The sequence below is a fragment of the Thamnophis elegans genome, chromosome 2, assembly GCF_009769535.1.
Source record: "Thamnophis elegans isolate rThaEle1 chromosome 2, rThaEle1.pri, whole genome shotgun sequence".
Classification (NCBI taxonomy): domain Eukaryota; kingdom Metazoa; phylum Chordata; class Lepidosauria; order Squamata; family Colubridae; genus Thamnophis; species Thamnophis elegans.
In genome coordinates this window covers 104,767,316-104,794,665 of record NC_045542.1, presented here as the reverse complement: position 1 = coordinate 104,794,665, position 27,350 = coordinate 104,767,316, and the positions used below count along the sequence as shown (strand labels likewise).

The 27,350-nt window shown below is 38.1% G+C and overlaps 1 protein-coding gene across 1 annotated transcript in view; it reads left to right on the top strand.

Annotated features, from left to right (window-relative positions):
• Positions 1 to 27,350, top strand: part of DNAH1 (dynein axonemal heavy chain 1) — a 151,797-nt gene that overhangs the window by 45,957 nt on the left and 78,490 nt on the right. Inside the window, 13 exon segments of the mRNA XM_032210546.1 lie at positions 4,982 to 5,146; positions 6,708 to 6,829; positions 7,632 to 7,737; positions 10,145 to 10,324; positions 11,758 to 11,898; positions 13,391 to 13,554; positions 13,903 to 14,016; positions 17,551 to 17,739; positions 18,582 to 18,687; positions 19,272 to 19,385; positions 22,674 to 22,823; positions 23,122 to 23,208; positions 26,256 to 26,442. Of these exon segments, the coding sequence (XP_032066437.1) occupies positions 4,982 to 5,146; positions 6,708 to 6,829; positions 7,632 to 7,737; positions 10,145 to 10,324; positions 11,758 to 11,898; positions 13,391 to 13,554; positions 13,903 to 14,016; positions 17,551 to 17,739; positions 18,582 to 18,687; positions 19,272 to 19,385; positions 22,674 to 22,823; positions 23,122 to 23,208; positions 26,256 to 26,442 (1,825 nt within the window).

Genomic DNA, 27,350 nt, shown 5'->3' with positions numbered 1-27,350 from the left:
AAATGTATGTTTAAAAAAAAGCTCAGTACATACTTATTGATTTTGTTGTTCAGTCATCATTCTTTGTCTCTCCATGAACTATACAATGACAGACCACTTGTCCTTCTCCTGGAATTTGCCCAAAATCATGTTTATTGTGTCAATGACACTATTTAACCATCTCACCCTCTGCCATTTCCTTCTCTTTTTGCCTTTAATACTTACTGATTTAGAGGAAGCATATGATAAATCAGCTTAAAAACATGGAATATTTTGCAAAATAGGAAGTAGATTGGAATCTGAATATGATAATACTGCTAGCAAAGAATGCATGAGAATAAATAGAATATTTAGCAAACATGTTATCACTGAATAGAAAATAAAGCAAAGTTCTATGGTGAGATTTTAATAGTTTAATGTGTTTATGGATAAATGTGTCAATTGGGGACATAGATGTACATGAACTTGGAGACGACTTCATATTGTCAGCTTCAAACATAATGAATTGCCAGGAATATTATATAAATGGTATAATGCAGTGAGGAATATATTATGAAAATGAATTTAAATTAATTTAAGCTAATTTATATTTAATTTAATTTTAAATTTAAATTAACGGTAAAGCTTATTGTGTTTGACAGGGAAAATGGAATAAATAATTGTAAGTAATGTATGAAGAGCAGAAAAGTGAAAGCAAATACTTGTATTTGTGTAGTTTTGCATAATATTTACTAAATTGAGAAAATAAATCTTTTTTTCCTCCTGGCTACTGTTAATCTTAAAACCTCACGAGAGTCAGTAAAATAATTTTAAAAATAGAAATCCGTGGGTAAATTTCTGATTTATAATATAGGTAATCTTTGACTTACAACTATTTTTTTTAATGACTGTTTAAAAATCATTGACAGTGCTGTAAAAAGTAACCTATGACTGGTCTTAACATTTATGACTGTCACAGTGTTCCTGTTAAAAAGTCAGGAACTTGGCAACTGAGCTGTATTTATGATGGTTGCAATATCCCAGGGTCACCTAATTGCCATATACAGTCTTTATTTTTAATATTTTTACTCTATTTATGGTCATTAGCCATCATTACATGTTTGACTCAAACTCTGCAGAATATTGCAGAATGGCACAGAGGTAAAACACGAGGTCTGAACAAACCAGGTGACATGTTTGCACTTATAATGTGATCATGTGTACTTCAAGCGTGGTTTTGCACATTTAAAAAAAATCCTTTTACCAGACAGATTGATTTTCCATATGATGTGGGTTGCAAAGATTTTTACCAACAGATAAAAACTTTCCCACAGAGAAGCACTTTTCTATTTTGCTGGAAAAATCTTAGTATAGCGTTACAAAAAGGAATGCTAGAATGCCAGTGCAACCCTTTGGACACAGACAATATCATCTTTGTCAATTACGAAAATAATGCTCCCAGGAAGATCTGCTGCCTTATCCGCTGCCTAAGAGGCACAAAGGTTAACTTGCAAGTCTTGTTATCCTGGGATTGCAGGAAAATGAATGTTTGGGATTATGATGCCCTTTTCTTCAATTTCAGAAAGTTTTAGCACACTGTTGTTATTCTCCCCCCCCCACCCCCAATGACTTCTTGACCATCCACTGTAGTCTCAGGGCTGTCTGCTTTGAAGAAGACACTTAATTACACACCTGTCTGCCCACAAAATCTGAAGAGGAGAGAGAACTGTAATTTTGTAACCCTCAGCCTGACTCAGAGGAATATTGTACGCTTGCCAGTACCAGTGAGACTCGAAGACCTTAGAGCATATTTAATCAGGCATCAAGAAAGTGGGGCTTTGAACCTGACTAAGCCAACGCACTTCAAAAAGGGGTGTCCTTTTGGTTAAAGTTAGTGAATAATCTCAGGGTCATTCTGCAAGTAATTACTTCAGCTGGTCATAGAGCATTCAGTGCCATTGTATCGGATGGACATTAACGGAATGTGAACTAGATGAGATTCCTAACCTAACTCTTCCTTCTTTAGCCCAAATATTATTTTTGTGGAATAACCAACTCAGTGGGTTTATAATAACTAAAATTAATTGGCTGACTTTTCCATAAAAACCTTGGTTGCCCTGTGTTCAAGGAACAGTCATTATTACTGGATGAGGAAAACGTTGAAAGATACCACAGCATTTCCTCATCATCAGAAGGATTCCAAGAATCCAGCTATTCTGGACTTTACAAGTATAATAAATATTAAGAAACAGTTCAGCGCTGTGCTGCCACTCATACATTTAAAATTTATAATACACTTGACCTTGTTACTTCAGGCACATATGCACGAATGCTGAAAACTTTATATTGATGCCCATTTTAACGATTTAATGATTTCTCAAGGAAGGTCTTATCTTAAGATCTTTCTCTGCTGATAAAAGTACTATCCTCTATTTCTTGAGTTAACAGAAAAATATACCAGTATTTTTTTTCTGTCCCTATTAATAAACCCTATGCTGCAACTATGAATGCATGTTCTAAGTTCCCACTATATGGTACTGCTTTGATTATGTAGGCGTAGGGCATAACAGGCAAAGCAATTTGTGGATTAATTGACCAGGGAGAAAAGGGGAAGCCGGCATCAATTTAAAAAAGCCTCTCTGGTCCCACAAGTTACAAGTCAACTGACATTTCCTCTGACATAATGGCTAGCAATTTTACAAACCTTGTCATTGTCTTTGGATGCATTTTCAGCTTAAGAGGAAAAAAACAGTTTAACACCAGAGCGCTAAGGACCACTTAAGCCTGTCTTACTCCTGCGCTGAGATGAGGATGAGATGAAACCAATATCATGAGGACATTTCAGAAAACAAGTTTTTCCAGGGCATGTTTATACTCTGGTTAATGGAGGTATAAAGAGGCCTTCTAATTAACTTCAGAAAGGGCATCTCGTTTGTTTATTATTTTCCATGATTTTTATTTTTCACTTTAGAACAATTTTGGCAGTAGCTCCAAAATTAAAAGGGCTTCATGATATAGTTATTATTTTTGAAACACATTTTAATGCTTAGTGTCTCACTTAAATTTGTTCCTTCTTGTACTGCATAATATAAAAAAGAATAATGACTCTTCCCGCAAGAATAATAGAGTGCAGGAAAATCAATATGCTTTGGTATTTTAGCAATACTTTAGTTATTACATCAACCAATATAATATCCACCACTTTCTTGATGCTTTATTATGTCATAAGGTGGTTAATGCCATGTTTTTTTTCTGAAGAACATTGCAGTGTACGGTCACTACATAAAATGTTTAAAAGGGAAAATGGGCAACCAATTTGTTTCCCCACCCCCCACTCCAAGGTCTTTTTGCTTATCACTAGGCCTGTTCTGGTTTAAAATGGTTGTTTTAAAAAGTTTTGTTTTTATTTTTGAAGAATGTAACATATTCTACTTTTCACATTAGGATTTAAACAGTGAAAGAACAATAAGAGAAAGTCCCTTTTTAAAATGACTAGTGTTGATATAAATTGTCAGTTGTTGAAGGTACTGAGGCTATTGAAAGCTAATTTGCTGCAATAATAGGTTAAGAAATTTGGAATTTGGCACACGTATAAAATGGACTGGTTTCACCTTTTTATTTTGTATTTTTTATTTTCTATGCCTTTCTATCATGAATGTTTGGATTTCCGGTTACATTGTTTAAATGCTGTAAGTCAGGGGTGTCAAACCTATGATGACGCATTGTCATCACATGATATATCACAACTTTTTCCCCCTTTGCTAAAATGGGATTAGTCATGGCCAGTGCATGACTCATGCAGCCCATTGACCACGAGTTTAACACTCCTGTAAGTCAATGTTATTTTATTTAAATGCTGTAAGTCAATGTTTTTCCTTGCATGTTATGTATGAAGTAGACATACTTCATACAGCAATAAATGGTTCCTTCCCCTTACAGTCTTTTAGACTGTTTTGGAAAGGAGGTTCACTAATATATGAGATGATTGGTGAAATCTTTGTAACTCTGGTTCAGTAGATATAGAATTTATAAACTATTAAACTGCTGGCTATACTGTACAGCCATCATTTTGATCATTTTTTTCTAGTTTTTTTTTACTCATGAATAAGCCAGATCTAGAGCAAATACCATACTCTTCTTGAGACCTAAGAGTATATTTTATATTTGAGCTGCAAATTTCTCTCCAAAATTTATATTTTGCATGCAGTAAGGGATGAGATCTCTTTGGATGTCCTAATGTATATTTAAATTCAACTTGACATGAGTAGACTTCTATTCATATAACAGAAGTCTATGTCTTCTTCGTTCCTTATGTGCTGAATTTGCTCTATAAGAAGGGTGAGAATAGAGTATCTTAAAATTAGAAACCATTTCTTTGACAAAAGATTGTCACTGTTTGCTGTCTTTAATATTAAAAAGTGTGTATGAGCCATTTTCTCCTAAGTTTTCTAAAGATTAAAGATACTTTACCTTTCTCAAAACCAAGTCCCTTGATATAAATATCTATCTATGATTCCATGTACGTATAATCCAAGTTCTAATTTTATGCATTGCGGTGGCCTTTAACTATGGTCAAAGTGGTTTAATAAATGTATTTATTTATTATTTCAATGTCAAAACTAACGACCCCACGGGAATTCTGGGCATCTTACAGATAAAAATTAAAATACAAAAATGCCAAGAAAATGCAAGGAAGATTGTTGAACCAGAAACAAAATTCCAAAAGCCAATAACCAACCCCAAAAGTTTGACGCCATCCTAACTCAGGTCCAGGGAGAAAAACCAGGTCTTAAGCAGTTTGTGAAAAACAGAATTGTATGAATCTGAATAAACAGCAAATATCCTCTAGGGGGATATCTTCCTTCCTTCCTTCCTTCCTTCCTCTCTCCCTCCCTCTATTCTATCTATCTATCATCTATCTATCTATCTATCTATCTATCTATCTATCTATCTATCTATCATCTATCATCTATCTATCTATCTACATACATACATAGACACTTATACGACCTATTATTTCTAGGATGTCTTGGAAGAATGGCTCACTTGCCAGCGTTCCTGGCTATATCTGGAACCCATTTTTAGTTCGGAAGACATCAATAGACAATTACCTGTGGAAAGTAAACGTTACCAGACAATGGAGAGGATGTGGAGAAAGATTATGAAGAATGCCAATGAGAACAGAGAGGTGAGGTTAAAACTATTAGCATGGGGCAATTCTACAAAAAGACTCTACGTCACTTTAAAGCTATCTCTGAACTTTAATGATTCCACAATATCAGTAATGCTTAAGAAACAACCAATTTTAAGCTGTGTTTTGGTGTATTTGAAAATGCCCAAACAGCTACTTTCCCTTTGCTGTTCTCCAAGGAGTCTATGGATGTGCTGGTCTCTCATTGGCTGGAATTCTCTTATCTCCTCATTTCTTCATGTTAACCATTCTGCTCAGTCTTTTTCCCATTCATGTAGAAAATTTACTACAATAACATTTTGCTAAGGCACTATTACTTCAAAGATCTTTAAAATATTACAAAGAAATAGAGCCTTATTCATAGCTTCCCCTCTATGACAAATACATTAATATTCTTTTTGAGAAATTGCCACACAACATGAGGTTAAAACATAAATGATGGAACATGTCTGCACTCTGGTCTGCTGGAAAGAGCACTGATTAGCTCCTGGAATTTGTGGCGTTTTGAAGGTTAGCAACAGGTTGGCTTCAAACTGGTCATAGGAAATTGGGGGATGAAAACCATGATAATGTGGATGTGTTCAAAGCTTAATGCTATTAAAAAGGTGATTTTGCATACATTTAAAGAAATATATTAAAATGTATTAAATGTAGTGTGTAAAATACTCAGTCTTATCAATGTATACACGTCTGTAATATGTTTCTTAGGTTTAGGACACTAGGTCAAATTAATCCTTGCCCAAATTCTAAGAATTGTTGTTCCTTGTTGAATTTGCACCTTATTGTGTGCCATTGTTAATGAATTTTGGTAGGAGTCCTGTTGATTTTGGGATAAGCAAAATTAAATAAAGAACTTTTGTATTTATTTTCTTTGCTTTTCCTTGAAGACGTTTCACTTTTCATCCAAAAAGCTTCTTCAATTCAGTCCATGACCTGGATGACTGAGAATCTCCATAACTTCTATAGTTATACAGCTTTAATGTTCCCTTTATTTACACATCTGAGAAGAGACATGGTTAAGACATGTTTTGGGAGTTCTACTTCGGTTTCTTTTTTTTCTCCTATTCACAAATACATTCCTTTCTTCTATTCAGTGTTAGCTCTCATTGTCTTGCTGTAGGATTCAAATAGGGTATTCTATGGTTAACATTAGCCTTCAAACAATTATTTAAAATCATAGTTCTAGGTGGAAACTCTCTCATGGATTACATTTTCTTGAGGATAGATAGCTAGCTCCTTTTCTCTTTTTCCTACTACCCATTTTTCTCTCTTTTCTTTTCCAAATAATTTATTTACTTTTGAATATCAATTTGCTCTCTTTAAATACAGAGACCAAAGGTATAGAGATTGCAAACTAAGATTTGAAGAGCATTACTCTTTCTCTTCATTTTGTTCTTTGTTCTTTGTAATTTTGCTTCATCCCAATATTAAGCCCTTTTTGTTGTAACATAACACCAGCATTCTTATTATTAGTGCATGACTGAAATTAAATCCGCAATGTAAAATTATATTACAATTTTCATTGCTTGCTCAATTGTGTTAATCTGTCAATTTCCAGGTAATTAATGTATGCCCGGACCCAAGACTATTGGAAAAGCTAAGGGAATGTAATAAATTACTGGATCTGGTGCAGAAAGGTCTAAGTGAATACTTGGAGACTAAGAGGGGAGCTTTCCCAAGGTAATTGTATGATCTGAAATACTTAAACACACACCCAGGAGCAACAGAAAAGAAAGTGACGGATCTCTCTTGCTTCCTACTTGAAGATGTCCTGTCATTCTCACTCAAGGAAATGTATGTTTGGATGCTGTTCAGCTTTTGTATCAGGGAGACAAGAGATGTGGAACAAGGAAACTTACAGTATAACCTCAGGAGTAAAATTATTGTAATTGAGATTTAAATATAGAGCAATAGAAAAGAAGACTGGGAAAGCTTGTAGCATGTATTTTGAGCTTCATGTATGGAGGTTTTGCATCAGCTTTCATTCCCATGTGCTCAATTCACTAGACAAAGATTTACTCATATTCTGAGACAAGTCTTAATTGAAGTCTCTTTTCTGTAAGACATTCAGAGTATTACTCATTTAAGAAGGGAGAGAGAGAGGGAGGGAAAAAGAAAAAGATTTATTACCCAGAGAAAAATGTCCTCTCCTCTAAGACTGATGCTACATCTCCCAGAGTTTTTAGAATAGCATCAGGCAATAATCATTTCTAAAAAAAAAAGTTCACTGGGAATTCATAAAAGAATAATGGGATCTAATTTTGTCATAATATCCTGGATTAATCTCTTTGGTATTCTTACATTTTCAGTGTTTTCCTCTTAGAAAAGGAATGTTTATTCTTTTAGAATCCCAGTAGAAGGATTGCATTAGAAATTAATCGATTCTGGAATTAGATCCAAGGCTTTAAAATTGCATTCTAATGTACCATATCATGTTGTGCTCTAGAATCCTGTGACAAACAAGAATCTTTTTCCTTTCCAGATTTTACTTCCTTTCTGATGATGAACTTTTAGAAATACTGTCTCAAACCAAAGATCCTACAGCTGTACAGCCTCACCTCCGCAAGTGTTTTGAGAATATTGCACGGGTAAACATTGCATGGGAAAATTATGCTCTCAAGGTTTAGCCCCAGGCCTTGGCATCTCTAGCGGTCTGATGAGGAGGAACTGACTTAAGATCAACTGTTGCAGGATCAAGTGGCTTTGTATCCACAAACCTTCTAGTTCTGGGGATTTTCCATTCTTATTTCTGAATGGCACAACTGGTTTGGAATTGGGGAGTTTGAAAGAGCAGATGGCAGCTATGGCCTTTGTGCAGATTTGTCCTGAGCATTTATTGCTCATTTTTCTAAATTGAGAGCCCTTCATTCATGCCCTACTCACCTCATATGTGTAATACTGCAATGAATTCACCTGAAGATCACTCAGAAGCTACCATTAGTCCAGAATGCAGTGGCATGAGTATCTATAGGCTTACCTCACTATTTCCATGTAACGTTCCTCCTGCACAAGTTGCTCTTGTTACCCAGTAGGTTTCTGAGTACAACTTCAAGGTGATGGTTTATATTACAAATCCCTATAAGACATAGGGTTTGGGTATTTATCTTTCCTATCTTGTTTCTACCAATCCAATAAGATTTGACAATTTTGACATGGCCTTCATCCCATCTATCAAATTATGCTATACTACAATATTCAGGAGTTATGCCTTCCCTAACATAATATCTATCCTTTGGAACACCATGATCCTGTTGAAAACAGCCTCAGTTCTCTTTTGCTTCAACTAAGTTTAGGCCTATCTTTTTCCCTGACTTTGAACTAGAATGAAATGTGCATCCACAATGGGATAAGTTTTATATATTTATAGGGTAGTAGATGGATGGATGGATGGATGGATGGATGGATGGATGGATGGATGGATGGATGATATACAGACGGTTCACCGACAAAAGGGCGAACGACAAAACCTTGCCCAACTAAACTGCGGTGACAAAACCACATGTTCTAAAGCGCTCCGACGAATGAGTGCTGAATCGCGCCGACAATAGTGCGGCGACAAAATCACGCTGTAAAACTAAACCTAAACCTAACCCTAAACATAACGCTAACGCTAACCCTAAACGTAACTGTAAACCTAACCCTAACCCTAACCTTGTTAAATCGGCTTTCTGTCTCCGCGCTGTTGTCGCCGCACTGTTGTCGGTGCGTTGATGACATTGCAGTTTTAGCGACGCGGTTTAGTCAGGCGCGGATTTGTCGTTCGCTCTTTTGTCAGGTCACGTATACAGACAGACAAATTTGCTTATATGGTTTGTATAGCTGTCCATGTCACATATGTGACGGCTAGCAATTCACAGGCTTAAATCACATAAACCCATTAGAAATAATTCATTAGTACTCAGGGATAAACAATAGCATAAATTACCTTCAGTAATAACAGACCTTATCTTCCCACTTGATCCAAATGCCTGGGGATACAGTCAGCGCCTTCAATGCCTTCCCCTGTTAGAACTATCTTTCCTTTTTTTAAATACATTGTGTCTTTTTTAAAAGTTTCTACACTACCCCAAATCAGTGATAGTTACTTAGATATTTAAACTGTAAATACATGAGTAAACAAACAAGCAAACATATAGAGAAATCCTACATATTGAGGTGAGTTATGAGATGACACCAGGGGTGGGTTCCTGCTAGTTCTAACCTCTTCTACCATGCCATTTAGAACCAGTTCCAGCTCCCTCTCCCCACCCGTTTACACCACATGTGCCCCGCCCACCACTCACTGACTGGCTGGCTCCCTAATCACCCCGCCCGTCTCTAAGAGTCCTATTTAAACCTTAAAGTCTTAAAGCTGAAGTTTGAACATCCCTGGGGGGTTTTTTTCTAAAGGGTTAGGGGTGAAAAGGTCTTGTAACTTGACAGCTTTAAGACTTGCACACTTCAATGCCAGAGTTCCTGAGCCAACATGACTGGAGGAGGAATTCTGGGAGTTAAAGTCCACAAGTCTTAAAGCTGTCAAGTTTGAACACCCCTGGGTTTTTTTTTCCTAAAGGGTTAGGGGTGCAAGGGTCTTGTAACTTGATAGCTTTAAGACTTGCGTGCTTCAAGTGCCAGAGTTTCTGAGCCAACATTTTGGTTGCTAAGCAAGAGCGTTGTTAAGTGAGTTTCACCACATTTTACAAGTTGGCCACGCCCACCCAGTCATATGGCTGCCAAGCCACTCCCACCAGTCACATGGCTGCCAAGCCACTCCCACAAAGCAGGCCAAAACCTACAGAAGAGGTTCTAAAAATTTTTGAAACCCACCACTGGATGACACGTATAGGTATACTATGTGAGCATGCTTGTGATATCTGAAGATATTTCTCTCTATTTAGAAAGTAAAATTAAATGGAAAAAAAATACCTTCCTGTTAACAAGATCTTTACCTATTCTTTGTACAAGGCAAGAATGGAAGAAAGGTTGTCAGTCTCATGCTGTGTTTTTCCTCATTAGCTTCTCTTTCAGGAAGATCTGCAGATTACACACATGTATTCTGCAGAAGATGAAGAAGTGGAGCTTTTCTCTTCTATTTATCCTACGGGCAATGTGGAAGACTGGCTGCTGCAAGTTGAGAAAATTATGAAGGCTAGTGTGCGGGACAATATTGAAAGAGCAATTAAAGTTTACCCAGATGTAGGTGTCTTGTTTATAATTGTACAGAATTCATGTAAAAATGAACGAACACTATTTGTGCTATCGTAAGGCTCCCATCTCTGCTGATAAACTCCCGGTGTGAATTTTAATAACCTTCTGGTTTTCTCACCCTATTCTTGGTTCTTAATATGAACATAAATGTGTCTTGGTGTCTGCCTTCTATTTATGTTTCAAAAAATGTATTTCTTCTTTGAGAAAAGCCTCTTTTCTCTTTTTTTTTGTTGGTTATTTAAACAGGTTGTATGGGGATTGCAGAAGTAAGCCAAATGATTGTCAGCATAGATGGTATAAAATACCTTGGACTAAGTGGGTTTAGATTGGCCAGGCTAGGTATTAGATTTTTAGTTTTTTAGTCTTGTTAGGGACTGTTAAAAATGTTGAAATACATAAAACTCCACAAATATCAAGCCCTGTTTCTAGCAGAAAATGATTTTTTTTTTTAAAAAAAGGCTAGCATAGCTTCTAAAATATATTTTCAAGATTTGCAAGGTAAGTCAAAGAAACTGAAAGCAATTTTCAGAAACCCCCCTCTGTATATTGTCAGTCTTGTCTTATCTTACCAGTAGTAAAACCACAGGAATGTATTTGACAGTGTGACACAATAAAGGAGGAAAGAAATGAGATGTATTGGTCTGAAACTTATTAGTCATAATCAATATCTATAAGATAACAGAGAGACAGCGCAAAATGCTGCACCATAATCTTATTTATTTATTTATATTTCATATTTCTTAAACGCTCATTTCCATCCGAGAGGGGCTCTTAATCTTAACTGTTCCTATGTTCTCAACTGTTGAATCTTCTGAAGTTACAATCAAGTACAACTTGATTGGATTTACTGATTGAAGTTACAAATTTAGAATGAGATTGCCAGCTGAATTTCATGGGCTGAAGTATTCTTGATTGTATGGAGCTGATAAATGGCTCTCCAGGACAAAGATGCAGGCTAAGTTTCTAAAAGCACTATTGATCCAAGGAGTACATTTAAGCTTCATGTCTTTTTGAACATACTAGGCTGAGATCTACTGAAGGTGAGGCTTCCTTGTCATTCTTATCATCTCAAAATCTGCTAGCCACATTTGTAGTGTTGTGTAGATTTGATTTTAGTCTCATTAGCTGGCTAGTGTCTACAAGAAAGTGGTGTGAAAAAGATTTAAATCTCTATCCTTGTGATATCACAGAACTGATCTTAACTTTTTAAAAAAGCTTTCATATTTATGTATATGCTCTAAATGTTAAGAAAAATGTACTTGTCTCTCTCCAAAAGGAACCCTCTATACATTGCCACATGCTGTTATAAATGTTTTACAGTAAATTACAATTGATTATATCATGCTTATGGGATAGTAATGAAGATGAAAGAAAATTACCCAATTTTTTTACCAATAAAAGTGATCTATTTTTAATGAAAGACACCGCGGACCACATGGGTCTTAGATTGGCCAGGCCAGGTGACCATAGCTGGATGTCAAACATACTGGACAAAAGAAGTATCAGAAGCTTTAGAAGCTGGAGATTTGTCTACCAGGCTATTTCCACAGCTAAGTGCTCAGGTAAAAATTGTCAGTTAATTGTATATTTCCATTTACATTATTTCTGCAATGAAAAGTTGGTTTTCATGTTATTTGCTAGAGTAGTCTTCTCCTAGCCCTATTCAGATATTTTTCAAATTACAATACCATGTTTCAAATAGCTACTTGAGAGACCGCCTACTGCCAATTACCTTCACTCGACCAATTAGATCCCATAGATTAGGCCTCCTCCGAGTTCCATCAGCCAATCAATGCCGACTGGCAACCATGCGGAGGAGAGCCTTCTCGGTGGCAGCTCCGACCCTATGGAACGAACTCCCCGTGGAGATTCGAACCCTCACCACCCTCCAGACCTTCTGCATAGCCCTTAAAACCTGGCTGTCCCGACAGGCCTGGGGCTAAAGACCTTAACCCCACCCGAATTGTATGAATGTTGTGCTTTTAATGATGTACTGTCTTATGTGTTTAATTGTTTGTCCTCCCTTCCTTTTGAACTGTGAGCCGCCCTGAGTCCCCCCAGGGAAAAGGGCGGCATATAAATAAACTACCTAAACCTAAACCTAAACCTATTCATTGGTTTTGGGGTTCAAATTTAAAGTGCTGGTTTTGGCCTTAGAATCTGAATAGTTTGGACTTCTGGGACCAATAAAGCTACTAGGGGACTGGAGGCTAAAACATATAAAGAATGGATGCTGGAATTGATATGTCTAGTTTGATGAAAAGAAGGGGTGACATGATAGCAGTGTTCCACTATCTCAGGGGCTGCCAGAAAGAAGAGTGAGTCAAGCTATTTTCCAAAGCACCTGAGGGCAGGACAAGAAGCAATGGGTGGAAACTGATCGAGAGAAGCAACCTAGAACTAAGGAGAAATTGCCTGACAGTTAGAACAATTAATCAGTGGAACAACTTGCCTTCAGAAGTTGTAAATCCTCCAACACTGGAAGTTTTAAAGAAGAGATTAGATAACCATTTGTCTAAAATGGTATAGGGTTTCCTGCCTAAGCGGGGGGTTGGACTAGAAGACCTCCAAGATCCCTTCCAACTCTGTTATTCTATTCTGTTCTATTCTATTCTACTAGAACAGTTAGTTTCCAGCTTATTTCCTTGCTTTTTCCTATGAATAAAATCCAGATAGGGTTTAATATATCAGCATGCATGTCTAGAATCAAATTATGTCTATTCTCATTTCCTCTGAAAAACTACTGTCAAAATAATCCAGAAATTGATGGTTGAAAAGAGCAGAATAAAGGAATATCATGATGATATCTGATCTCCATTCCCACAAACATTCAATTCTGCATCCATTAAAATACATAGAATAGAAAAATCAGGCCCTTTTTTATCTTGAACATGAGCAGTGAGTTGAGGAGAAGATTCTTTTCCCCCATCCCTGTTTCCTAAGTAACAACAGTTTTCTTATGAAATCAATATAGAGGTGGCTAGAGCATATCAAGTAGATTTGCAGTTTAGTGGGTAAAGGCACTGCCTGATTTGTTTTGCTTTATTTGCACAGCTGCGTGACCTAGTAGCTCTTGTGCGAGGTAAACTGTCTCGGATGCAGCGGGGAGTGTTATCAGCTCTCATTGTGATTGAAGTTCATGCCAAGGATGTGGCAGCTAAACTTATTGAGGAAAATGTCATGAGTGAAAATGATTTTGAATGGATTTCCCAGCTCAGGTGAGGGATTTCCTCCTACCTGTGATGTTATTAGAAATTGCTAGTAGTATGGAAGGATTGTTCTTTTTAAGTAGGAGGTACACTGAACAAGAGAGAAAGAGAGAGGTCGAGCATACTTTTGAAAATTCTGAAAATATTCCTTCTATTCTGTGTTTTTATCTTCTAATACTTTTATTCAGGTCATTATTCTAGTACAACAAGCATCCCCTTAATTATCCCATCATCAGCATCATTCTTATTTCTGAGAAGATTGTTTAGTATAAATGAAATCTATCCAGGTGAACAGAAATGTTGTACTATAAAATGTACCAGCCATGTATTTCAATTTAACTTTTAATGCATTATTAGGTACTACTGGACAAGAGATGATTTATACATTCGGGCAGTGAATGCTGAATTTATTTATGGCTATGAATACTTGGGTAATAGTGGGCGCCTTGTGATCACTCCTCTTACTGACAGGTATAGTAACTCCTTTGGTGTCAAACAATTAAATATGTTCATAGTTCTGAATGAATAAATCTGAATCAAGGCACTTGTTTGTGACTTTGGGTGAAGTCGGTCATCAAGGTAATTTGTCAGGAGCCAGTTATATGCAGGAACCCTCTACAGAACAGCATTTTGGAATACTGTACATCAATAAATATTGCAATGCCTAGGGTTATTCTCGCAGCAGCAGTCATGAACTTATGTCAATCAAGCCTGAAGTGATTGGAGAAAATGTGATGCAGTCAACAATCACAGCCTTGTAGATTCCACCATTTGATTTTCTCTGGATTTTCTGTTGTCATTCTTTTAATGCATACTGAACTTCATATCAACATAAGCGTCTTATGCAGGGTAAGGCATTTGGATGGAATGACCTTTGCACCCATGATAATGGGGAAGTCAAATTATTGCATACAGTAAAATCTAGCTGTTGTGGTTGCTGCTGGCATAGTGGTTGTCATACTTTTTGAAAAATGTGCTGATGTTGGTGAGTCATTTGCTATGGAGACATTCAGGACTCACTCTCCATACTCATTTTCCATACCATATTGATTGCCATCATGACAAATGTGATTGTCACCATGACAATTGTGACATGTCAGTTTAGATGCAGAGAAACAGCAGGTTTTCTTGTAGGTAGGTAGATACACAACCTTGAACAGTTTTCATCCGAAACTGTTATTTCTCCTCTCCACCACATTCAGTTTGTGGGACATAGACCAAGAAAATATGTGGCAGCAGTACAATGACAGTTAACATGAGATGGTCAGAGTGTCAATGGGCCTCAACAAGATGGCTGTGCAGATCAGTGCCTACTATGATAGCCATGCCTTTGTTGTTCGAAACAGTAGATTCTTTTGTATCCTTTGCCAATGTCACTAGACTTTTGACCTTTCTAGTGTGTCTCTTGTATGCACACAATATCCACCTTGTATCATATTAGCATGTCTACTGCTCATGACTGCATCCAGTCAGGATGCTGATCTTGATTGGAGCAGTGTTTAATTATGATGTTTGACCTGGCTTCTTTAGCAAGTTCTGCCCTTGAACCAGGCAAGACCAACACGTCACCTCCAGGGAGATGTCCTAGCATTGTTCAACATTGTATGTGGCCGTTGATACATTAGTTGTAGCAAAAATGTACCAACTGACTTGTTGCCCAAACTTGACACCAGTTCATCCAAGTTCAGCTCAGCACTGCCCTTGTGGGTGGGCATCAGTTTCTGGTAGCATCAACAACGAAGAACGGATCTCATTGCCAAGCTATGTTTTGTCTGCAATATCCTAATCTAGACGAGCTGTCTCTTATGAGTTGTCTGCCAAATCAAACTGAAAAGTTGAACTAAGGATTATGTGTCCAGAAACCGGTGATTTACTGATGAGCTTAGATGTGAAGCTTAACGGCATGCTGTTTAAAAAGTAATAAAAAATTGATTGCAGTCAAATGTGCTGTGGAAGATGATAGCAGGATGTGTTCAGAATTTCAAAGAAGTAGGAAGCCTGAAGAGCAGGTGAGGCTAATGTGAATATACAACTGAGGAAGATAAGTTCAGCACAGAAAACAATTGATAGGGTTTCAGGATGTTTAGAGACAGCATAAAAAAGAAACCTAGGAAAAGACCAACAAGTAAATCAGCAATATTTGTGGGGTTAAAAATCAATTATGAAATGGGCGCAAAGTCCTTCGTGACATGGGTTCAGGTTACTTGAGACCATCTCATCCCAATGGGAATGCCCCGTACCATTCATGCCAGCAGAGGAGGCATGCTATCTCAATTATTCTGGCTGGTAGGGCCCAGAAAGAGGGTCTTCTCTGTTGTTTCTCTTACCCTTTGGAACATCTTGCCCCCAAATGTGAGGTTGGTCCCAACTCTCCTATTTTTCCGTAAGGGCCTAAAGACATGGCTATGCCAGTTGGTTTGGGGCCTCAGTGGGGGAACAGCGCAATGGAGGTGGTTGATTGAGTAATAACAGATCCCAACTCTCCCCTACTCTGCCCCAGCCCTCCCCATGTGTTCTTGGTTTTACTGTCTGATTTTAACTTATGTTTTAACTGTATAGGTAGCTGTAAGTTGCCCAGAGTTACTCTATAGTAAGATGGGCAGCCAATACATTTTATAAATAAAATAAAATAAATAAATAAATAAATATGAAAAATCCAGCTTCTTTACTGTACTGCAGTACTCATTTGGATTTTGCAGCCCAGGTTTATTAATCCTTAGTTAAGGTGTGAAAGCCTTCAAAATTTCTATGAATCAGATAGGAAACAAAGTTAATTATTTACAATATTTTAATCTTGCGCTTCAGACAATTCTTTCTCTCAAAGCACCTCACATCAATTAATAAAAGAGAGCCAGGCTCCACTATCAGCTTTTCAAACTTTAAAAAAAGACACATAAGGGAAGAAGAATATTGGGAGTTAGGGGGTTTAAGGCCAAAACAATATAATATGCTATAAACTGACATTTCTATCCAATTTTGATCAGACCAATCTTTTCCTCATGGTATTCTTGCAGACATCCAGCCAGAATTGATTACACTTGTTTCTTTCCTCAATGGACAGGGCCAGAGTGCCCTTTCTCTTTGCTTCAGTAATCCCACAGCAATAGAATTTTGGAGCTGCTTTTTCTTCTTTTTTTTCCCCTGACAATCTAGGGAAAAGTTTGTGATGCAAGAATCACTTGGGGTTAATCAGTTCATCCCACAGTGGTATGGAATCTAGACTATCTCAACATGCCCGTTATAGTTAAACGTTGTGTACAATTAAGATTTATACAAGTACATAAAAAGAAAATTAGCCTCTCCTGCTAAAAGCTATTACACAAACGCAAACCAGTGCTAAGATATATTTCTTTAATTATGATAATGTAGCATCCATATATGTGCAAAAAAGGGGCTTGTATCTTTTGTAAGTTGAACAGGATATGGTCATTGAGTTGTCAGTAATGTTGGTAGAGGCAATTTAAGCAAGTGGTCTATTGTGGATAATATGGAATGATGGAAATGCCTAATTAATTCAGAACAGTTAAAACACTCTTTGTGCGGGGTGGGGGATAGCATAGACTGTGGGTATTGTTTCAAAACAGTCTTATGCTTGAAGATTGGCATAGCATTGATTATTAGTACTTTGGAGGAGGGTCAAATGGATTTCTGAAATGCTAATTGTTCTCAAGGGATCAATTGAATCATGTCTAACCTCATTCAGCTCTAATTGATCATCAAATTAAGAGTCAGAATGAATCAGAGAAGCTTTTCAGCCCTTTTGGTATTTTTTCTTTCATGAAATAATTGTATTCATTTTAGTAAAATAAAAGAGAACTCTTTTCTATATGTATCATCTTAGGCTATGTTGCTATTTACATACGAACGATTTAAAATTGCACTTTTACAGTATAAGCATATAAGGTAGTTCTTTAGAATGCTGGTTTATGAATAATACATGCTTCAATCTAGAAAATTTAAAAAGATACTTCCAGAATTCTGAAAACGATTTAATTCCTATTACAGATGCTACCTGACCCTGACTGGAGCCTTGCATTTGAAATTTGGAGGTGCTCCTGCAGGACCAGCTGGAACAGGCAAAACAGAGACAACTAAGGATCTGGGGAAAGCTTTAGCTATACAGACGGTTGTTTTTAATTGCTCGGATCAGCTTGACTTTATGGCAATGGGAAAATTCCTGAAAGGACTAGCCAGGTACCAAAGCACAGTACTGTACCTATGTAAATAAATATGTCTGAATTAAAATAGAGCTACATCAAATGAGGAGTGGAAGAGAATATGCACATGTTCAGAATAAATGAGTTTATCTAATACCACTCTCCTTTTTTGTTGTTGTTATTGCCAAGGAGAAGTATTAACATATGTGGCCCTAAAGTATTGAGAATTGGCTAAATTTCAGCGTACAAGATTAATTTACTTATGTATTAAATGTATAAACTGCTCCAATCTGTACAGTTCTGAGTAGTTATGACGACAAAACCATAAAAAATGGAAACCCAGTATAATCCAAAAGAAAAATCAGATAACCAAACTTTCCACAAAAGATTTATTATTCATTGTAACACAAGGTTTGAGATAGAGCCATGTTTTAAAGCTGAGGGTGATATCAACCTCAGATGAAACTGTATATTATCTTTTGAACTAGAATAAAGTAGGGTGTTCACGAAACAGAAATTTAATTTTGCTTTGAACAAACCTGAAACAAAATCCCACATCCCAGAGATTTCATTAAACTATTTTATATTTGTTGCAATTCAATATTAAAACAGTGTCCCAGCACTGCAACATCAGATTTTAGGAGTTACTTCTCAGTTTTATCTATGAATAGAGCACTGATACAAAATAAATAAGGAATCTTTGAGTACTGTGCTTAGTGCGGATTTCACATATGAACCTTCTTGCAAAATGTCCTAATAAGAAAATTAGAACATTGGTTTAGTCATTTTTCTCTGCTGATATCTTCTGATTTTTAAGACTGATTGCATTAGTAATCACTACTATGGATATCTGGTATTCTCTTCTATTTATGCACTTAGCTCTGGAGCCTGGGCTTGCTTTGATGAATTCAATCGCATTGACATTGAAGTGTTGTCTGTAGTTGCCCAGCAGATCACAACTATTCAAAAGGCCCAGCAACAGCGAGTAAGTTAGGATGTCTTCATAATATCTTTTTGTTTAATTATTTTCAACTTGTTTTCATCTTGAGTCAACGTGAATGCATGATAATGTATTTGTGGGCTTTTTAGGAGTAACAATTTAGTTGTCTGAATTCAAAAAAATGCTACTTAGGCATGCATCTCAATGTATACCCAGCACATTGCTACAGCAATTACAAATATCTGTCTGTCTAGCCATCCATCCATCCCCAAAGAGTACTCTAGTGACGGAGTGAAACATCTATTAACATGTGGCAAAGTCATAATCCTAACCCTAACCCTAACCTAATACTCTTTGGTTAAGTCTTATTTTGTTTATTCTCAGATGTTTATCACAACTGAGATTCTTAACTGCTGTTTATCATTAGAATTACAATGATTTTTTAAATTTAAAATTCTAAACTGGACAGCTTTTTGAGCTTGACTTACCACATAAATTGTTCAGTCACTAGTATGTGAAATCTGTAAAATGGTGAGGAAGTTGTTATAGCCAGAAAACAGTTTCTTTATGATGGAATTTGAAGATACATTTTTGAATATCAATTTGTTCACTATTTTTATTGCCTACAGGTGGATCGCTTTATATTTGAAGGAGCTGAGATTCCACTAGTTCCATCTTGTGCAGTCTTCATCACAATGAACCCTGGCTATGCTGGACGCACTGAATTGCCTGATAATTTAAAGGTAATGGTACTGAACGTTACAAAAATACTACATATATTGCCTTCATTTTAATTTAAACCTCTTCCATTTTCTTTACGTCATCATTAGAAATTAGGTGGAGAATCGATGGGCCATTAAAACAGGCAAGGTTGAGATATCTCCGTTCAAGAGATCACTAACAAAGTGTGGCAAAAAATAGAGGAAAATGCAAGGACACGTAAACTAAGGTTGACTCCTGACGAAACCAAAAATATTTGGATTGGTAGTTCCTGGATATGGGAATTGGGGGCTGTAGGAGCCTAAATATGCTATATTCTTTTTCCCAGATAGGGATGGGCTAGCAACCATTCACAAAATCTCTGCTTCACATTTAGATTACTGTAATGCACTCTATGTGAAGCTACCTTAAACTTGATCCAGGAGGTACAGATGATACAGAATGTAGTGCTCAGGTTGCTGAATGGTATAACTATATTATCACTTTTGCTAAAACAAAAATGACTTTGGCAGCTAAATAATACCAAGCAAAAGGTTTCCTTTTGACATACCATATGAGGTCCTACCTCTTGATGGATTACTGCCTTGTTATGGCAAAGGGGCTTATCTAGCTCAATGAAGCTATGAGCTATGCTGTGCAGGGCCACCCAAGAGGAACAAGAGATGTGGATTGCAGCCAAGAAATTAAAAGATGCTTGCTCCTATGGAGGAAAGTAATGGCAAATCTAGACAACATACTAAAAAGCAGAAACAGCAACCGGCCAACAAAAGTGTGTATAGTCAAGGCTTTCCGAGTTGCAATGTGTGGCTGTAAAAGTTGGATCATAAGAAAGGTTCAGCACCAAAGAATTGAGGCCTTTGAACTATGATGCTGGAGAAGACTCCTGTGAGTCCCTAGGACCACGAGGCAATCAAACCAGTCAGTCCTAGAGGAAATCATCCCTGACTGCTCTTTAGAAGGCCAGATCCTATAGATGAAACTCTCATACTTTGGCCACCTAATGAGAAGGAAGGATTCACTGGAGAAGAGCCTAATGCTGGGAATGATTGAGGGCAAAAGAAGAAAGGGATGACAAAAAATGAGGTGGCTGAATGGAGTCACTGAAGCAGTCAGTGTGAGGTTAAATAGATTCCAGAGGATGGTAGAGGACAGGAAGGTCTGGAGAAACATTGTCCATGAAGTTGCAATGGGTGGACGTGACTTCGCAACCAACAACAACAAATGAGATCTTAAACTACTTAGAACAAGGATAGTTGATAGAGCACTAATCTTAGATTACTAATCTTATTTTATTTTATGCCACCTTTATTTTAATAAATAACTCAAGGGGGTGATCAGACCTAATACACCTTCCTCCTCCTATTTTCCCCCGCAACAACATTCCTGAATCACTGCATATTTCTATAAACTTTATAGAATTGACATAGAAAGATATGCTGGGAAAGCATTGCTTTTTATTTGCAAGAAGCATATAAAAGCTGACATGCAATATACAAAATATTGACACTGGATTCTTTCATAGAATCACTATGGTTTACAATACCTGACCACAAATATAAATTAGATCTAGAGATATGCTGTCACTCACCCAAATAAAAAACTGAGGAAGATAAATGTGAAATTGCTAAGTTCTTAACAAAAATATGTGCCACATTTTTCAAATTATGAAATGGTATTGGAAAGTAGCCGAATGTGACATCAATTTTTTTAAAAAGAACTAAGGGGTAAAAAGAGAACATATTGTTCAGCTGGCACAATGGTCCCTACGAAAGGGATTGGAAACAAACCTGACAATTACATACTATTCCAGTTACCTTGTTTGAAAAAAAGAATATGATTGAGATTAAAAAAGCAAAGAAGATCGCAACGAAAGTTATCAGAGGTTTGACCATCTTCCCTACAAAGAAAAATTTGAATCTTTGGCATTTCACCAGCTAAAAATGTAGGAAGACATAAATAAGATAATGAAGAAAGTAGACAGGGAAGTTTTTTCCCTCATCTCTCGAAACACTAGGAATGGGGCCATTAAAGGAAAACAAGGGAAGGAGATTTAGAACAGACAAAATAAAACACTTCTTCATATAGTAAATAATCTGTGAAATTCATTATTATAACATGCAGCACAGGGTTCTTACTTCATCAGCTTTAAATGGAAATAGTATTGATTTAAAAGAGGAAGACAATGCTATCAAGGATTATTAATTTTGAGACTCCATGGAACCTTTGGATTAGAGGTAACATGCCTTCAGATACCAATTGCAGGGAAATAAAATCTCCACCTCTTCAAAGCGCTCTAGAGACTTCATTGGCTACCATGAGAAACAAAATGCTAACTATCGTGATCAAGCCGTGGCACGACAAAACCGCGCTATGCAAAATAGCGGAGATTAAATCGCGTCCCTAAAGTCACGATGTCATCACCGCGTGTCATCACTGCGGGGACAACAGCGCGGCGACAGAAGGGCGTTCTTTGCCTCCAAAGGTAGCCCTCCTCCTCCAGCTGACAGCGGGCACGGGGCAAAGCGGGCTGCCCAGCAGCAGCAGCAGCCTGCGGGAAGGGTCCAGCACAGCCACGGGGGGCAGCAGGAAGCCCGCGGGGGGCCCGAGCAGGGCCGCCGATGCTGGCGGTGGAGGAGGACGCAGCAGCGGCAGCGGCTGAGGCTCTCCCGGGGCCGGCGAAGCAGGCTTGCCCGGCAGAGGCAGGCCGCCCTCTTCTTCCTCAACAACATCTCCTTGGATGGGCGGCCGCCGCCACCGGGCAAGCCCGCTTCGCCGGCCCCGGGAGAGCCTCAGCCGCCGCCGCCGCCCACCCTGCCTCTTCCTCCGGGGGAGGCGCCGGCGGCGGAGGTCGCCCGCCCAAGGAGATGTTGTTGAGGAAGAAGAGGGCAGCCTGCCTCTGCCGGGCAAGCCCGCTTCGCCGGCCCGGGAGAGCCTCAGCCGCCGCCGCTGCTGCGTCCTCCTCCGCTTCCTGCTGCCCCCCGCGGCTGAGCTGGACCCTTCCCGCGGGCTGCTGCTGCTGGGCAGCCCGCTTTGCCCCGTGCCCGCTGCCACTGTCAGCTGGAGGAGGAGGGCTACCTTTGGAGGCAAAGAACGAAGCATGTAGAACGCCCTTCTGTCACCGCGCTGTTGTCGCGGCGGTAGGGTCGTTTTTTTCTTAGCGCTTCGGACCCCGCGGATTTGCCTCCGCACTTATGTCGGCGCGGATAAGGGCATCGCGGTTTTGTGGTGGAACCGATCAAGCAGGGCTATTTTTTAAAATATTCTTGAGGGTTATGGTATCATTCCCACTATAATTAATTTATATATTCCAGGCTCTTTTTCGTCCGGTGGCCATGATGGTTCCAGATTATTCCATGATTGCTGAGATTTCTCTGTATTCTTTTGGGTTTAATGAGGCCAAAGTTTTGGCAAAGAAGATCACTACCACTTTCAAACTGTCTTCTGAACAACTCAGTTCTCAGGTAAATATGCATGTCCATCAATTTGGTAATTCATACCTGAATGAGGAAGACATGGAAGCTATCTGTTTCTTTGATCATTTCATATTGATCATAAACAAACATTAAAACATGAGATTTGCTTTGAACAAGTAGGTACTACTTTTCTTCTTTAGAAAGATGATTCAACAGCAGCTGAAGTACGAGGTTCTTATACAAATCGCTTTTCTAGACTTAACTAAACAGATAATTACCTTTCCAATAGAGTTCTTGCTTTCACAGCTTGTCATTTTTCATATATGTATGTATGTATGTACCATAGGATCATTATGATTTTGGAATGAGAGCTGTGAAGACTGTGATTTCAGCAGCTGGCAATCTCAAAAGAGAAAATCCAACCATGAATGAGGCAAGTTCTTCTTGACAATATTGCAGAGTTAGTAGGATGTCTTTTTGTTCTGTGAAGAATGACCTTTGAAATAATTAGAACATAGTTAAATACCACTTCCCCCTTATGTCTGAAAGTTGCTAAAGTATTTAGATTTCCTTTTCATTTTAACATTATATCTTAATTTCTGTTCCTGAGGAAAAACTCAGAGTAGCTAACATCAAAACAAGTACAGTAATTATATCATAATACTATTAAATTCAGATTAACATTTAAATAAGTAAATAATAGTTCGGAAGCATAATAGCAATTTAGCATTTTAAAACATTTATTCACTTCATTAAGTTTTATCCTATCTTATATTGAGTTGAATGTTCAAGGAACAGCAAAAACATAAACTTAATTAGAGATAGCTGTTGACTTATGGCCATCTTGAACCTGGAATTTAAGTTGTAAGTCATTGCAATTATTGTTTATTACGTCTATGTGACCGTCTCATTTAGGACTGCAATCCCACCTCTCCTTGTTGCAACCATTAAGCAACCATGTGGGTCATTAAGCAGATGGAATGAAAAAACTGCTTATCAAAGGGAGGCAGGCAGTTCTCTTCCATACTCAGAAGGAAACTGCAGTGGTGGCCAGACCAGTTCCGCAGTTCCTATAGAAGATGTCTTGTGCCTAATAATTCCTCTTCCCTCTGTCGACAGAAGAAAATTCTGTCGTGATATCCAAACAGGATTTTAGCATGAAACATTTACAGCACAGGACATTTGGTGCCAGCCCCCAGAAATGACAGAGAGTCCTCTCGTTTCTGGGGACCAGTTGCAAACACCCCATGCTGCAAATGCCCTGTGCCAAAACCCCACTTAGATTTCAGGAGGGAACTTTTTCATCCAACCTCCTTAACAATAAAAGTGGAATTGGAATTGGAATTGGAATTTATTGCATTTATATGCCGCCCTTTTCCCCGAAGGGGACTCAGGGCGGCTCACAATCTAAGTCAGGGAAGGGGGTACAGACAAGGGATAAAAAAGACGAACATAACAATACACAATTTAAAAGCACACAACAACCATACCATTCGAGGGGGGGGGCAAAAGCTCTTTAGCCCCAGGCCTGTTGGAACAGCCAGGTTTTAAGGGCTTTGCGGAAGGCCTGGAGGGTGGTGGGGGTTCGAATCTCCACGGGGAGCTCGTTCCAGAAGGTCGGAGCAGCCACAGAGAAGGCTCTCCTCCGGGTAGTCGCCAGTCAGCATTGGCCGGCGGATGGAATTCGGAGGAGGCCTAATCTGTGGGATCTGATCGGTCTATTGGAGGTAATTGGCAGCAGGCGGTCTCTCAAGTACCCAGGTCCAATACCATGAAGGGCTTTATAAGTGACGACTAGCGCCTTGAAGCGTATCCGAAGACCAATAGGCAGCCAGTGTAGCTCGTGGAGGATAGGTGTTACATGGGTGAACCGAGGTGCACCCACGATCGCTCGCGCGGCTGCATTCTGGACAAGCTGAAGTCTCCAAATGCTCTTCAAGGGCTGCCCCATGTAGAGCAAGTGTTGCCTCCGTTGATTTCATCCTCACTCTATGAAGTAGCACATCACTCTCAAGGAAGCTGGGTGAAAAAGCTCATCCCCAAAGCCAAGTGGGATGTCCCACTTGGATTTTGTGGCAGACCATTTTCAACCAGCCCCCAGGAACTAGAAGGAGTCCTTTGGTCAGGCAGCCAGGTTTGTAACTTTCCCTGCTGGTTTCCCTTTGGCAGAGAACATTGCACATGGCGACTGAATGATTGTGGGGCACTTGGCAGCCCACTGTAAATGTGACAAGGTAGCAAAATGCTCAGATTGCAACCGTTTCATTGCAGGGGTACTGCAATGGCCATAAGTTCAGCTTTGTAAACCCCTTTTTAATTCCAAATGGTGGCTGACCCATTGATCATTAAGCAAGGACTACATGTAATGATTAACAATTAAAATATTAAGAGTTGACAACACCTGGCTGATTAAGGGAAGACTTGAAAAAATATGGGTTATGTTGACATTTGCATTCACAAAAATGATCTGCAATAGACTCAGTACGTATTATTTCTGAATAAGCATTGTATAAGCATGTATAAGTAAGTAATCTTCCCCTTTTACTTTACAATATTTGTTGGCTTTATTCCAGTGAGGTAGAAGGCTTCATAGGAGGCTTCATATAGAATTTCTTATTGGCCAAGTGTGATTGGACACACAAGGAATTTGTCTTTGTTGCATATGCTCTCAGTGCATAAAATACACAGAAAAATAAAATTCATTCATCAAGAATCATAAGATACAATACTTAGTGATAATCATAGGTTACTAATAAACAATCAAATCATACTAGGAAACAAATAAAACAATATAAATTGTAAAGATACAAGCAACATGATTATAGTCAAAAGTGGGAAGAGATAGCTAGTAGGAAGGATGAGAAGAAGAATAGTAATACAGTCTTAGTAAATAATTTGACAGTATTGTGGGAATTAGTTGTTTAGTAGAGTGATGGCATTTGGAAAAAAGCTGTCCTTGTGTCTAGTTGTTCTGGTGTGCAGTGCTCTATAGTGTCGTTTAAACAATTTATGACCAGGATGTGTGAGGTCTGGAGATATTTTCACAGCCCTCTTTTTGACTCGTGCAACATACAGGTCCTCACTGGAAGGCAGGTTGGTAGCCATTGTTTTTTCTGCAGTTCTAATTATCCATTGAAGTTGGTGTCATATTATAGCAGTATGCATATAGCACAAATTATTTCATTGCATCTGACTCTTGTAAAATGTAAATCTTACGATTTTCATTGATGAGATAATAATAAATTAAAATTATCTCAAAATATTCATTTCCTTCCTATACATATTGTAATTTTTACCCATATATGATATTGGAACTAGATATAAGATAGAACAGACCCATTCTTACTGCATCTGCTTACCATCCAAACTGAAAAGTTTTGTAAAATACTTTTCGTATCATTAATATTTAGCCATTGAGGGCAAAGCTGATCATGCCGATAGGAACATAATTTCCTAATATTTTATTTTAACGGTTTCTAGGAAATGATTTGCTTAAGGGCTATCAAAGATGTCAATGTTCCTAAATTCCTGCAAGATGATCTCAAGCTGTTCAATGGTATAATTTCTGATCTATTTCCCATGATCAAAGAAGAAACTATTGACTATGGCATTTTGGAGGAAGCAATTCACAAATGCTGCCTAAAAGACAATTTGAAAGATGTTGATGGTATGCAAAACATATGCTATCTATTTTTTTCCACCATACGTTGTATTACTCTCACATTTAAAAATATTGCCATTCTTGCTACATAACAGAAAAGCATTGCAGTCGCAGGAGGGCTGGGTAATTTGTCATCCCACACAGTCTATAATTCAAGTTTCCTGCCTCAGCTCATACATCAATTTGGGAGAATAATATTGTTAATGCTCACATGAGCAATCTATGTAAAATATTTTGTCTGATCTTACTACTCCAATAAGATTGTAAATTAAAATTGTCTATCTACAAGCAATTAGTACTTTGCATCTCAGAGGCTCCTAAAAAATTTTTGATGGAAAATTGGTCAAGGTACAGTAAGTTCAATTGAGAGCCAGGTTAGTGTAGTGGTTAAGGCATCAGGCTAGAAACTGGGAGAGTGTGAGTTCTAGTCCTGCCTTTGGCACAAAGGCAGCTGAGTGACCCTGGGCCAGTCATTCTCTCTCAACCCTAGGAAGGAGGCAACGATAAAAACCTTGTCAAAGAAAGTTACAGAGATTTGTCCAGGCAATCTCTGACAATCAGACACAATTAAACTAGGGGGATGGGGAGCTCTTATGCAGAATGTGTGATATAGAGTGAGGAAAATCTCATTTATCTAAAGAAAAGAAAAAAGAAAACATAAATAAATTCAATTCCCCTCTCCAGATTTCATTTAAGATCCAGATTCTTTATATTTTCAAAAGAGTTGGATAAAATACTGAAGAGTAAGAGCAATAGGGCACACTTGGAACGTGACATTGTTTATTTATGCGAATCTATATAGCATTTGCTATAACAATCTTCAGCCAAGAGCCAGATACTTTCAACTAATAATATAAATAATAAATTATTAACACATCAGTGCATTCAAAGAAGAGCAAATAATATTTTCGATA